General features: G+C 39.8%; 1 protein-coding gene across 4 annotated transcripts in view; it reads right to left on the minus strand.

Annotated features, from left to right (window-relative positions):
- The window catches only part of LOC126199344 (zinc transporter 1), a 300,623-nt gene that overhangs the window by 19,392 nt on the left and 265,794 nt on the right, over positions 1 to 15,437 (minus strand). For all 4 annotated transcript variants that reach the window (XM_049936203.1, XM_049936200.1, XM_049936201.1 and 1 more), the window contains one exon: positions 10,520 to 10,627. In XM_049936203.1, the coding sequence (XP_049792160.1) occupies positions 10,520 to 10,627 (108 nt within the window). The remainder of the gene's footprint in view (positions 1 to 10,519; positions 10,628 to 15,437) is intronic.

Genomic DNA, 15,437 nt, shown 5'->3' on the forward strand with positions numbered 1-15,437 from the left:
ATCGAAAAAATTTAACTGCTGTCAGTATCATGATGAGATCTTGGGACCTCGTGTGGTTGTTGCGAGGTGCTGTGGGCCCATACTTTGTATTGATGGTCAATAATGCATAACCTCACAGAGCACAGGTGGTTGGTGTTTTTCTTGGAAATGGAAGATACTGCACACATGGCATGGCCTGTTCACTCTTCTGACTGAGATAATATGCTGTGTCCTGCCTACCACGAAGTCTTCAAACTAATTACAAATTAGCATTATTTCACGGCAATGTATTTGCTAACGTTATTCCAGTCATAATTTTGATAACTGAATGGAAAACAGATATCATGTTTAGTCTATGGATTCACTACTGTGTGTGGGTTGTTTCAGTTGTTAACAGAATGAAACAAACTTCACTGCCTCTGTTAGCTTTTGGATAACGACATTTTGCTTCTGCATAACAGGTTTCGTATACTTTACAGGTAATCTATGAAATTACCATACACACTTGAATTTCTGTCAGTACAGAACAATATATCTATCTCAAATAACACATGTGGCCTTCGTGCCATTTTCTTCTGTTAAGAACAGACATCAAGTAACATGGTGGACTGCATATGATGACTTACCGGCTCTAGTGGAAAGCCTGAAACCAGTTCTGAGACATAAGTGGTTATGAAGATGTTTCCATTTGACGGTGTTGGTGCAGTGTATATGCAACATAGAGTGACTCCGATGTGGGTATATAAGCACCGACATGTAGACAAGGGATTAGTGATGCATTTGTGTCTTTTTGACTTGCATGCAATAAATGTAGTAGCTTTAAGTATGGTTGCATTATGTCCAAACAGAACCAACATGCTTTTATTCTTTTTGTGACTGCCGAAAGACAAACACTGGCAGGCATCAATTGGGGAATGAAGAATGTATAAGGGGCAGTATATCTGTTGAAAACCATCATTGTAAAATGGTGTGTGACATGGGTTGCTGTTGTTTCATGATAATGCACATCCACACACCACAATGTCATAATGCAGATGTTATGTCAACTCAAGTTGGGACACTAGCACCTTCCCTATAGTCCTAATCTCTCTCCATGTGAGCATCACACCTTAGTCCCTTAAAACAGGCTTTACAGGGTTGAAAATTCCTGTCAGACACAGGTGTACCACATGTGGTGACAGACTTCTTCACACAGCAGGGTACAGTGTTTCTCCAAAGGGGTATCTTCAACCTATTGCCCCAGTGAGATGACTGCCTCAATGCTCATGGTGATTTTGCCTGACTGGCATATCAATTCTGGACTGTATGGCCTCTGAATAGAAACTTTTTGACTGCCCCTTACATGAAAGTGTGTGTTTGCAAAAGAGAATCACATTTTAGTGACTTGTAAACATCATTAACCATTTCACTGCTGTGGACGTGTATATACATTCTGCTCTGCCATTCTCCAAGTGGTGTGGACACTTATATGCGTACCACTTGAATTTTCTCACAGAGTTATTAGCGTTCGTATGCATCTGAACAGCCAACCTCTCACTGCTGTATATGAGTTACTTCCATATCTTGCTGAATGAAAAAGTTTTGGTATTTATCTAACAATGTGGAAGATGTGCAAAAATCACCTTTTTCCAGCCAATAGTTGTCTTAAAATGAAACGATAAATATTTAATAGTTGCCAGAATGCCATCCCTCAGCACATAGGCATCCGCATTTGGCAAGCAGTACAGCTACAACAAAGTCGTGCTCAGCACAGAATGCAGGAGCACATCTGTGGCAGCAGAAAGAGTTAAATATTTGAACACTGTCTTAGAAGGCGCTCTCTCTCTCTCTCTCTCTCTCTCTCTATATATATATATATATATATATATATATATATATATATATATATATATATATATATATAAGATGATGAGACTTACCAAACAAAAGCGCTGGCAGGTCGATAGACACACAAACAAACACAAATATACACACAAAATTCAAGCTTTCGCAACAAACTGTTGCCTCATCAGGAAAGAGGGGAAGGAGAGGGAAAGACGAAAGGATGTGGGTTTTAAGGGAGAGGATAAGGAGTCATTCCAATCCCGGGAGCGGAAAGACTTACCTTAGGGGGAAAAAAGGACAGGTATACACTCGCACACACACACACACACCCATCCACACATACAGACACAAGCAGACATATGTCACATGTCCGCTTGTGTCTGCATGTGTGGACGGACATGCGTGCGTGTGCGAGCGTACACCTGTCCCTCCCCCCCCCCCCCCCCAAGGCAAGTCCCCCCGCTCCCGGGACTGGAATGACTCCCCATCCTCTCCCCCAAAACCCACATCCCTTCGTCCCTCCCCCCCCCCCTCCCCTCCCCCCCGACGAGGCAACAGTTTGCTGCGAAAGCCTGAACCCTGTGTGCATATTTGCGCTTGTCTGTGCGTCCATCGACCCGCCAGCGCTCCCGCCTGGTAAGTCTCATCATCCCTCTTTTTTCCTGATGAGGCAACAGTTTGTTGCGAAAGCTTGAATTTTGTGTGTATATTTGTGTTTGTTTGTGTGTCTATCGACCTGCCAGCGCTTTTGTTTGGTAAGTCTCATCATCTTTCTTTTTATATATATATATATATATATATATATATATATATATATATATATATATATATATATATATATAAAAACAAAGATGATGTGACTTACCGAACGAAAGCGCTGGCAGGTCGATAGACACACAAACAAACACAAACACACACACAAAATTCAAGCTTTCGCAACAAACTGTTGCCTCATCAGGAAAGAGGGGAAGGAGAGGGAAAGACGAAAGGATGTGGGTTTTAAGGGAGAGGGTAAGGAGTCATTCCAATCCCGGGATTGGATGGATGTGTGTGTGTGCGCGAGTGTATACCTGTCCTTTTTTCCCCCTAAGGTAAGTCTTTCCGCTCCCGGGATTGGAATGACTCCTTACCCTCTCCCTTAAAACCCACATCCTTTTGTCTTTCCCTCTCCTTCCCCTCTTTCCTGATGAGGCAACAGTTTGTTGCGAAAGCTTGAATTTTGTGTGTGTGTTTGTGTGTCTATCGACCTGCCAGCGCTTTCGTTCGGTAAGTCACATCATCTTTGTTTTTACATATATTTTTCCGAGACATTATAGAGAGATACGGGTATGTTGCCGCATCCAGTAGTGATAGAACGTGATAATTTCTTGTGCAACAGCAGGTGGGAAGAATCAGACATCATTAGGTTATCCCCCGCCACACCTATGTCATTAAGACCACCTGAAACATCTCATTAACTCGAACGGCGACAGCCGGTCGCTGCCTCGGCAGTAAAGCTTCAAGCCTCCTAGGGGCGGGTGCATCGAGTTTACAACAGTGGTGTTAGCCGCAACTTGTGTCAGTCTTAACGAGTGGGTTTTTTTTTTGGCTGACAAGTAACTGTCTGTCATATTTCCGAGCACGGTTGAATTTTTTCGTTCCTATGTGTAAACTGATTGAGCCTGGTGCTGAAGTTAAAACGACTGCTTGTTTTTACACATCAGCGTTCCTCTAGTTCCCTACTATTAATTTAATACAGGTGTATTACCAAAGTGGTATTTTTAAATGTGCAGAAATGCCACGTCATCGTGGATGTCGATATAAGCCGGACAACTTCTGCTACATCTGTGGGAAGTTCACTTTTGCCAGAAATAGGAAGAAAATTTCTTCAGTCATAAAGAAAGCATGTAAACATTACTTTGGAGTAGAGGTAGGAGACCAAGATAAAGAATGGGCACCACATTTCTGTTGTGCTACATGTTACTGCAAACTAGTTCAGTGGTGGAAAGAATGTGGCGTTGTTTGCTGTTCCCATGGTGTGAAGGGAGCCTAAGGACCATGTTACTGATTGTTATTACTGTCTAACAAAAATTCAGGGTTTTACAAACAAAAAGTCGAAGAGGCACATTGTTTACCCAGATCTGCCTTAAGCGAGAATGCCAGTGCAGCATTCCGACAACCTTCCAGTACCTTCAAGAGCTTAAGGTCAAATTCCAAGTGACAGTGAAATAAGTAGTACTGAAGAAATCACAGATGATGATTCTTTATATCACTACACAAGTGAGTCATCGCCACATTTGTTAACACAGGCAGATTTAAATGATTTAGTACGTGATCTAGGACTAAGTAAACAAAAGGCGCAGCTGCTTGGTTCAAGATTACAAGAGTATAATCTACTGCACCAAAGTACTAAAATCAGTGTTCAGGCACAGAGAACATGCCTTTATTTCTTATTTTTCAACTGACGAAGCACTGACATTTTGCAATGACGTTTCTGGCCTGATGAAAGTGCTGAACTTCACTTATATTTCACAGGAGTGGAGACTTTTCATAGATGCATCGAAAACAAGTCTGAAGGGTGTTTTGCTCCATAACGGAAATAAAATACCCTCTGTTCCAGTAGCTTACGCTAGTTTGACAAAAGAGAATTACGAATTCGTACAAAGGATGCTAAATTCATTAAAATACAATGAACACAAATGGAAAATATGTGCAGATTTCAAGGTAATTGCTATGGTACTGGGAATGCAACAAGGTTACACAAAGTATGCCTGTTTTCTTTGCGAGTGGGATAGTCGAGAGCGAAATTCTCACTACATGAAAAAGAAATGACCTAGGCGAAGATGGAAAGTTGGCGAAAACAATGTACAACGTGAAAGTCTGGTAGCCCCTGAATATATACTACTTCCACCGCTTCACATCAAACTTGGCCTGATGAAACAATTCATGAAGGCCATGGATCCAACAGGATGTGGGTTTGCATATCCAGCTACCAAATTCCCTTGTCTTTCAGCTGCAAAAACAAAGGAAGGTGTATTTGTGGGCCCACAAATCAGGGAGCTGCAGAAAGATGCAAATTTTGAAGCATGTTTAACTGCTGGAGAAAAAACCGCATGGGACTGTTTCAAGATGGTGTCGGAAAACTTCCTCGGAAGAAGAAGAAGAGCTACTAACTACAAAGCAATGGTGAAGGATATGATCAAAGAGTATCAGGATTTGGGGTGCAATATGTCTTTGAAGGTACATATGATGGACTCTCATCTGGACTACTTCACAGAGAGTTGTAGTGACGTATTGGATGAACATGGGGAAAGATTCCTTAAAGACATTTCTACCATAGAAAGGCGCTATGAAGGGAAGGGGGTACCTTCTATGTTAGCAGATTATTGCTGGAATATCATTCGAGAGAAGAAAGATTCACAATACAAGAGAAAAAAGTGATGTGCATTACAAGGCAGTGGCTCATTGTTTGTCAATTTTCTGTAATTTCTCATGTCAAATAAATGCTTCAAAAGTGTATACACAAAGGTTACTGTGTTATATGTTAGATCCCTCCCTCCATTAATGTGATGAACTTATAACATCATAAAGATGTGCATTTGCTTGTCGAATTTCACCTCACGTTTGCTGCACTATATCAGAAACTGAAAAGAAAAATAAAATTGTGATTACTCATAAACTATCCCTGACAGAAAAAAACCAAAAACAGTTTTCAATTCAGCACTCAAAATACAACTAGGATCACAATATTTTTTATCAGAAATAGAAAAAAAAGGTTTTTTTTTTTTTTTGTAGAACAGTGTAATTTGAACGCCATTTCTCTTGAATACAAGTCCAGTTTCTTAATAATGGGGCCACATAACTTGGTGGTACAGCTTTCACCAGAAAAGAGAACTTGATCATGTCATGCTGGTATGAAATGCTTTAATGGCAACTTCAAAAACTTGCCTTTGCTTCAGATTGATGAAATGTCACAGCCCTGTCAAATACAATATTGGGATTTTAAACAACAATGCTAAGAAATTAATCTCCAAACCTTCTCTAAAAAAGAAAAGGGACAAAGGAGAATATTTATATTCAAGGACTCAGATTACCTGTCATCAAGGCATCAATCTCCCAAGCATATATTATTGCAATGTGTGGAAACTAGTTGAAAGATGGTGTCACACAAGATTATGCAAAGCAGTATTTTTGTTTAAGGAATGTGAGAAGACAGTGGTTCACTTACACCTATGCATGCACATTAATCTTCCACTATATCCAACTCAAATTGATGGGGACTGTGGTTAGAAGACTCAATGGGCTTCCAATAACAGGCAGCAGTAAGAAGGGTATTTTCAAAATTGTCAATGTGGTGGTTTAATATCTAGCTAAATGAACAAGGCACTTGAATGAATTTAGTCAGCTGCAAGCCTCAGTTCTTGTGTTGTATAAAATAATCATACTGGGTACATAATTTTGCAATGAGAAGACTTGAAACTGTACACTAGCAAGTTCCCATGAGTGTCTTTCAAAACAAAGTCTCCATCATCCAGATTGGGGAACTTGTCTCAACAAAGCACTAGTAGTGCAGAACGACAATAATTTACATGTGGTTTTCCAAACAGTTTCCTTTTATAATACTCACCAAAAAGACCACTACCAGACATTTACTGGCCTTCATGCACTCGCATTATCTAAGAAGTTTGTGAATTTTAATTGTGAGTATGAATATTTACTTGCAACCTCAATGTCCGTGCATAGTTGTTTGGATATGGTGCATCCATTTCTTAAAACATTTTATCAAATTATTTGGTAGCAACAATGAGCAATTTTACATCCAGTTAACCTTTACTGGAACACTGTAAATGTTTTGGGGGACTTGTAACCTATTTAACAAGCTCTTGATCATCATCTATGAGCCATCTCACAGCATTAATACATCTGAATGTTGATTCCAATACTTCAATCGAAACTGCCTCAGTTTGCCGGACCAATTTCTGCTAAGCACATTCACACCAACATACTATGCTACCACGGTAAAACAGCTATTCAGTAATCTATGAACCTGAAAGGCTTAATTTCTACACCCACACTCTGAATATCACTAATTGTATTAGGATCTATGTTACTTTAGCATATTTCAAATCTCTTCAGTTCAGTGTTACCGTGTATATGTTCGTTAATGTAAGTCGTAGAGTGTATTTTATTGTTTATAACAATGAAAACAATTTCTGACAATATGATGTAACTGAATAGATAAAAAATATATTCACCACTTGGCAGCAGAACACGCATATAAAAAAAAAGGGTTATAATTAAGCAATCTTTCTGAGCTATTGGCTCCTTCCAGCAGAAGGGTTGAAGAAGAAGGAAGAGGGTGAAGGAAAAGGACTGGAGAGGTCTAGGAAAAGGGATAGATTTTGGAAAAGTCACTCAGAACTGCAGGTCACGGGGGACTTACCGCATGGGATGAGAAGGAAAGACTGCACTGCACTGGATGAAATTTAAAAACCTGAGAGCTTAAAGGTGGAAGACAGAGTAATATGCAAGACAGATTACTGCTAAAACATCATGCACGAATTCATGAGAGTGGGAAGCTACATGCATTGTACATAACAGAGGTGGGAGGCGGACAGCGAAAAATAGTCAGGTAAGAAAATGAAAGATGTAGAAAACTAAAACATAGTTAAGAAAGGAGAAGTTACTGAGAAGAAATGCTGAGATGGAAGAAATTAACATAAATTAAGGACAGGTGGGTGGTGAGAACCAAGGACATGTTGTAGCACTTGACCAAAAGGAGTATGATAGTGATGGCCTACACCAGCTGTCTGGAACCTCTACATATACCATCTGCCATTAATTCCATCTCTGTGATTCAAACTGACCTTCAGTCCCTCATTACAACCACAGGCCCCTCACAAGGACCAACACCTCAATCCCTAGAACTTCTTACCCCAAGCAATCTATGCACCCCCACCTTTTACCTTCTTCCTAACATCCACAAACCCAGTCGACCTGGCCCTCCTATAGTTGCTGGCTTCAAAGCACCCACAGAACATATATCTGGCTTAGTTGATCAGCACCTGCAACTCACAGCACAAAGACTCTCCTCCCTCCCCCCCCCCCCCCCCATATCAAAGATACCAACCATTTCCTAGATCGTCTGAAATCTGTGCCCGTCCCAATTCCAAAACACATCTTGCTTGTCACTAGTGAAGCTACCTCCCTCTATACCAACATCCCCCATGTATATGGTCGGTCTGGTGCTGAGCATTTCCTCAGTCAGCATCCACTTGGTTCCAAACCTATGGCACCCTTCCTTCTCAACTTAATCAACTTTATATTTACAAACAACTGCTTCACCTTTGAGGGCCAGACATACAAACATGTCAGGGGTACAGCCACAGGAACCAAGATTGCTCCTTCCTATGCTAACCTTTTCATAGGTCATTTGGAGGCAGCTTTCCTAGGATCCATAAGTCTTCAGTCCATGGTTTGGTTTAGATACATTGATGCCACCTTTGCTATATGGACTCTTGATGAGGCTGACCTGTTAAAATTCCTGGAATCTGTAAATGCATTAATCCAACTAAATTTCACGTGATCCTACTCTGAATATTGTTCCACTATCCTCGAGATTGATCTCATCCTCGCCGAAGGCCAGCTATGCACTTCTGTCCACATTAAACTTACTAACAAACAACAGTACTTACATTTTCACAGCTGCCATTCTTCCCATGTCAGATTTTCCCTCTCATACAGCCTTGGCATTCAAGGCAAATGTATTTACTCAGAAGCAGACTTTTTACAGCATTACACCACCACTCTCCCCTCAGCCTTCACATCCACTCCTGGTACTGCTGATCCCTCCAAAAAACAACTTCGGACCATATCATTGGTGACTCAGTATTATCCTTGTCTGTGAATGTATTAAATAAGCTACTTTGACAATCCCAAGAATTCCTCAAATCATGTCCTGAAATGAGATCCATTCTGTTTGAGATTTTGCCACCCTCCAAACCTCCACAATATCCCTGTCAGACCCTATGCTCCATCTGCACACATCTCCCTACCCTATGGCTCCTGCCCCTGTGACCGTACCCACCGCAACACTGCCCTAAACACACACACACACACACACACACACACACACACACACACACACACACACACACCTACCACCACCTAAACCAGCCCTGTAGGTGGAACACATATTATCAAATGGAGACACACCTGTGAAACAGCACGCCATATACCAGCTGTTATGTAAATGCTGTTTGGGCTTTTACATGGCATGACTATCACCAAATTATCAATTAGGATGAGTGGGCACAGGGATACCTTGTATACTGTATCCTGTTGCACAGCACACTCTGTAACACAACAGTGTGACCTGGTGCCTGTTTCACCACATGCACCATTTGGACTCTTCCCCCAGACATCTGTTTCTCAGAACTCCGCAAGTGGGAAGTAGTATTACAACATGTCCCTGGTTCTCACCACCCACCTGGCTTAAATTTATGTTAATTTCTTCCATATGAGCATTTCTTAACAGTAACTACTCTTTTATTGACCCTGTTTTAGTTTTCTACATCTTTCCTTTTCTTGTCTGTCTATTTTTCACCATCCTCCTTCCATCTCTGTTATATACAATGCACTTAGCTTTCCACTCTTACTAACTAGTGCCTGATGTTTTAGAAGAAATCTCTGTCTTGCATAATACTCTGTCTTCTACCTTTAAGCCCTCGAGTTTTCAAATCTCATCTGGTGCGGTCCCCAATAATCAGTCTCTCCTCCTCAACCCGTCCGGTAAGTCTCCCCTGACCCGCAGTTCTGGGAAACTTTTCCTAGACCTCTCCAGTCCTTTCCTTCACCGTTCTTCCTTCCCTTTCAACCCTTCTGTCAGAAGAAGGAGCTACTGGCTTCGAAAGGCTGCATAATTATAGTATTTTTTATGCGAGTGTTCTGCCGCCACTTGGCGAGTAAATTTTTTATCTATCCAATTACAATGTATTTTATTGTTTAATTCACACACACAAATTCTAAAATCTCTTTGGCAGAAAACAAACAGCAACGATAAATCAAGACTTGCGAGATTAAACTTAGAAAACACTGGAGTATCACCAAAAGCTACTATTGTACGCTATGGATGCAATATGCATTGTCCATGATAAAAGAGGGTGACAGCAACGGATCATGCAAGTTTCCATATCGTGCTCCTATTAGAAAATATTTACAATAGCATGATTTTAAATATTTGTTCTGAAATATTAGTTCCATGCACACACAATGTGAGTGGTAAGTTCCTTCTGCCATTAAGCAAGCATGCACACATTCATTTTATAGTGCTGACAAAACATAATCCCACGCACCATTAAATATGTATCATACACCATATGCAATGACAGCAACTATGGCAACATACCTTTATCCCTTTCACCATTCATGCTCTACTTTGAAGTACAAGGAAAAAAGTTACAGAAGTTGTTTCGTCTATCATTTCAATATATTCTCTAAAGAAAAAATACATATAGTCACAGATGCTACAGGAACGTACAAAGTATCAAGAAAAAAGAAAAAAAACATACAAAAAGGCTGACAAAAGATTCCAGAACAAGTACTGTAGACTAAAACATACAAAGTACAGCCAAATTTTGACAGAGAAAGAAGAAAGAAGGAAACCCTTTAAGAACCAAAGCATTTTAATCAAAGCACATTACACAGCGGTGACAAGGGAGCTGATTCTGCGACTCACATGTTTCGATGGCCCACAGCAAGTGGATAATGCACATGGCTTATCTGTCTTGGGACAGTCCAACACACAATCTTCAGTTGGTGCTGGCTGGACTGTGTCGTGTGTAAACTGTAAGTAAGTAACTTATCATTACACAACCATCACATTATTATTATTATTATTATTATTATTATTATTATTATTATTATTAAGTATCGAAGACAAACAATTTTTTTAGAACTGGCATTCTATTCCATATTTTAGGCACAACTATTAGTAAATCCTTAGACACTATCTGCAAATACAAACAATCTTTAATTCTACCAACTTTGAATTCACACCAATTATGATACAAAAGGAAAATCTACTAAATGAGTGATGAAACAAGAACTGGAGGACTGACAGATGCATAAATTAAATAACATTTGCTGAATTTTGAGCTTTAGAATATTTAATCAGTTGGACTGACAGATGCATAAATTAAATAACATTTGCTGAATTTTGAGCTTTAGAGTATTTAATCAGTTACTTTATCATACATCTAAAGACTATAAACTTAGCATTTTTATGCTCTTTTAAATTTGTTTGCTTCAGCCATGTTCTAGTCCTTTCTGTTCCAGCATTTTGTAAGTACTCTTTCCTCTTCAGTCCCAAATATTATTGGTATTTACATTTTCATTATTTTACAAATGATTGAGAGCTGTTTCTCTCTCTGGGACAGAATAGCACCCAGTTATCTGACAAAAAAAAAACATGAACTAAATATCATACTTTGTTCCACAAATGATAACTGAATGATTGTTCTCATTTCAATTAACATACTTGTTGTGTACATAGTTCCGCATAGTCAGCGCGTACACAACTTTCCCACTAGAGCGCACCCCGCTAGGCACAACAACGCAGGCGCAGCGCTCGTCCATCTCCACACTACGAGATGGCGCTGCCTTAAAGACGGACCAAATTCTGCTTTCGCCGATTCCCGTATTAATATGTAACGCAGTCAATGAGATTGCTGCTAACATAGAACCTTTTTTCCTCGCGGATCACACTCGCACAGTGATACTTGAACGAACGAGGTATTACAACGAGTGTACAGACCTCCGATTAGTCAGTCTGCATTTGTCAGTACCAGTCTATAGTCAAGTTTCAGTCTGTGCCTAATAAGATTATCATATTCCTGTACATAGCCATGAAGATAAATGAATAGACACTTTGTCAAGTATCAGAGATATGTGAGAATAAGATTAACGTACCAAGACCAAAGGAACTTCAGATTGTCAATTGTAAACAGCATCCAGAATCAAGTTACGTAATATCTATGCTTTTTATTATTTTAATAAATGTGTGTGAAAATTAATCAATTTCTGTTTAAAGTTGGTCACCGTCAATCTGCTACTCTAAGCGTGCAAGTGGCATTTCTATCGTCTGACCTAACAGCAGAAGATAAACACGCCACGATAAGACCACGAGACATATTGCTGACACTCGCATACTTTGTTAGAGCTACAAGTCAAATAATCTGATGGTGTGTGTACCGAAGGTCTTACAGTACGCACACCACAATACTGTTAAGTGTTTATGACATCAACATTTGCAGTTTATCAGCAAATGCTTGTGTGTACTCTCAGATTTAAACAAACATATCTTCAGGAATCTCTGTCATAATGAACATAAACAAGACTGACTGACAGTGAAATACTGAAGTAATGACCCAGAACCACAGGGAACAGTTTTGAACAGCCTACAAGCAACAGCCCAGACATTTCAATAAGCATGTACTATTCACCCACCATGTAGCAAATCGAAGGATTCTGGAATAAATGCCAAGTCGTCATATGCACTATTAAAAAAAATAAACAAATAAAAATATAAGACAAAGATTTGCTACATAGACATATATATAGTCACATTGTGACATTTTAGAATGTGTATAATTTTGGCTCCTTGATGCACTTAACAAGAGAAACCTGTACCAAATATGCAGTGTAATTATTTTCTCAGTTCCCCATGATACACCATCACTCCATTGGTGTGCAATGTGGGCTCAATATTACACTCCACATGATACTGCTGAGCTATCAGATCTAGAGTTACAAAAAGAGTCGAACATGAACCAGCAAAGAGTGATTGCCTTCGACCACTACAGGGTTGTTCTCTTTGAATGGCCATGGTTTTTCATTATTTTAAGAAAGAAAAACTCTCAATGTCACAGCTCTTACAGAAATTTAGCAATAGCCACTACTGTAGAAAATGAGTTTTGTACTCCAAGGATGACTGACGATAATGCTTGCAATAGTTTTCATCAAACTCATTGCGTTCTAAGACTGGAGTAGTAAGGGTCTGTTCACTGTAAAAGGCTTTTATGCATTACAGATGATTGCAATCTGTTAATTCTACAATGTATAACCCTTGAAAACAGGTCCTCTTGAAAATATTTTGAGGTTTCGCCTGCTCAATGCATAAATTTTTAAAGGGACGCAATATTTTGACCGTGCAAAGGTAGCATAATCAGTAGTATCTTAATTAGTGGCTGGAATGAATGGCTTGACGAGAAATGAACTGCCTCTTAATAAATTTTTGAATTTAACTTTTAAGTCAAAAGCCTTAAATTTATCTTTAGGACGAGAAGACCCTGTACGGTTTAACATTCTATTTTTATATAGTTTTTTGTTGATCTTTCTATATTTGATGATAATGTTTTGTTGGGGTGACATGAAGAATAAATAAATTCATTATTATATCACCGATTTATGTTTGTGGGTTAGATACATAATTTATGATCATAAGATTAAGTTACCTTAGGAACGACAGCATAACTCTTTTTGAGAGCTCATACTGACAAAGCAGATAGCGACCTCAATGTTGAATTAAGAAAAATTTAGGGTGTGGGAGCCCAGTAATTATGTCTGTTCAACCTTTAAATTCTTACATGATCCGAGTTCAGATCGGCACGAGCCAGGTTGGTTTCTATCCTAAGATTATTTATCCATATTAGCATGAAAGGAGCATATGGGTAAAATATTTTTTTATGTTATTGATTGATTTTAATTGACTGCTATTTTGACAGAGTAATGTGTTGAATTTAGAACTCATTTATGTAGATTTCTTATGCAAATAGTATTGATACTTTATGATTATTTATATTTGTTTTAAATTTTCTTCTGTTGGCATTTGTTTTTTAATTAGTGTGGCTTTTTTAATTTTATTGGAGTGTAAGGTTTTAGTTTATAGCCAAATAAGGTAGGATTTGTTGGTATACCTCAACCTTTTTGTGATGCTATCAAGTTAATTTGTCAGGAGCATCCTTTTCATATTATATCTAATTATTTACTTTATTTTTTATGTTTTCAATTTAATAATTTATTTGGCTGTTTGGGTAATTTTCCTTATTTGTCTTACACGTGTTCCTTTCTAATGGGGTTTTATTTTTTATGTTGTATACGATTAAGTGTTTATACACTAATGACTGCTAGCTGATCTTTGAATTTGAATTACTTTATGTTAGGTTCTCTATGTTCTGTTGCTCAAACCATTTCATATGAAGTTAGATTAGCCTTGATTCTGTTATCTTTGGTTAGTTTAATTAGTAGTTTTAATATATTTGATTTTATGAGTCAGTAACTTTGTTGGTTTATTATTTTTTCTTTTCCCTTGGCCTTATCTAGTTTTGCTTCTTGTTTAGCTGAAACTAACCAAAGTCCCTTTGATTTTTATTGCATTTATTTGCATGTAGGATGAGTAATCTGTTACGGATCTTATATGTACATACACGCACCTGAATAACTGGAACAGCAATTCTATTCCTAATGCATTTAGAAATGTTTTACCGTAAGGTCAAATATCATTCTGAGGTGCAATTGTAATACTAACCTACTATTAGCAATTCCATAGTTAGGAACAGATTAGGTTCAGTGGGTATGATGAGGGTTTGTTGTTGATAATGCAAACTTAAACCAGTTTTTCACATTCAATTTTGTGTTACCATTTATTATTGCAGCTACGGCCACAATACATTTATTCTTCCTACACCAAATAGGATCCAACAATCCCTTAAGATTACATGGGGATATCAAAAAGATACATTCCACACGTGTTTCACATTCAAGGATTCTATCACATTTGTATTAATAACATCATTATCAATTAATTAATCATTACCTTCTAGGAGACCCAGATAACTCTGTACCCGCTAACCTGCAAGTATCACCAATCCACATTCAACCAAAATGGTATTTCCTATTCACTTATGCAATTCTACGATCAATTCCTAATAAATTATGAGGTCTTGCCGCATTATTTCAATCAATTACAATCAATTACAAAACGAGGGAGAGAGGGGGGGACGAGAGAGAGAGAGGGGGGGACGAGAGAGAGAGAGGGGGGGACGAGAGAGAGAGAGAGAGGGGGGGACGAGAGAGGAGAGAGAGAGGGGGGACGAGAGAGAGAGAGAGAGGGGGGGACGAAGAGAGAGAGAGGGGGACGAGAGAGAGAGAGGGGGGGACGAGAGAGAGAGAGGGGGGGACGAGAGAGAGAGAGAGGGGGGGCGACGAGAGAGAGAGAGGGAGGGGCGACGAGAGAGAGAGAGAGGGGGGGCGACGAGAGAGAGAGAGGGGGGGGGCGACGAGAGAGAGGGGGGGCGACGAGAGAGAGGGGGGCGACGAGAGAGAGAGGGGGACGAGAGAGGGGGGGGACGAGAGAGAGAGAGAGGGGGGGCGAGAGAGAGAGGGGGGGCGAGAGAGAGAGGGGGGGCGAGAGAGAGAGGGGGGGCGAGAGAGAGAGGGGGGGCGAGAGAGAGAGGGGGGGCGACGAGAGAGAGAGAGGGGGGGCGACGAGAGAGAGAGGGGGGGGCGACGAGAGAGAGAGAGGGGGGGGGCGACGAGAGAGAGAGAGGGGGGGGCGACGAGAGAGAGAGAGGGGGGGGGCGACGAGAGAGAGAGAG

The sequence above is a fragment of the Schistocerca nitens genome, chromosome 8 (assembly GCF_023898315.1).
Source record: "Schistocerca nitens isolate TAMUIC-IGC-003100 chromosome 8, iqSchNite1.1, whole genome shotgun sequence".
NCBI lineage: Eukaryota > Metazoa > Arthropoda > Insecta > Orthoptera > Acrididae > Schistocerca > Schistocerca nitens.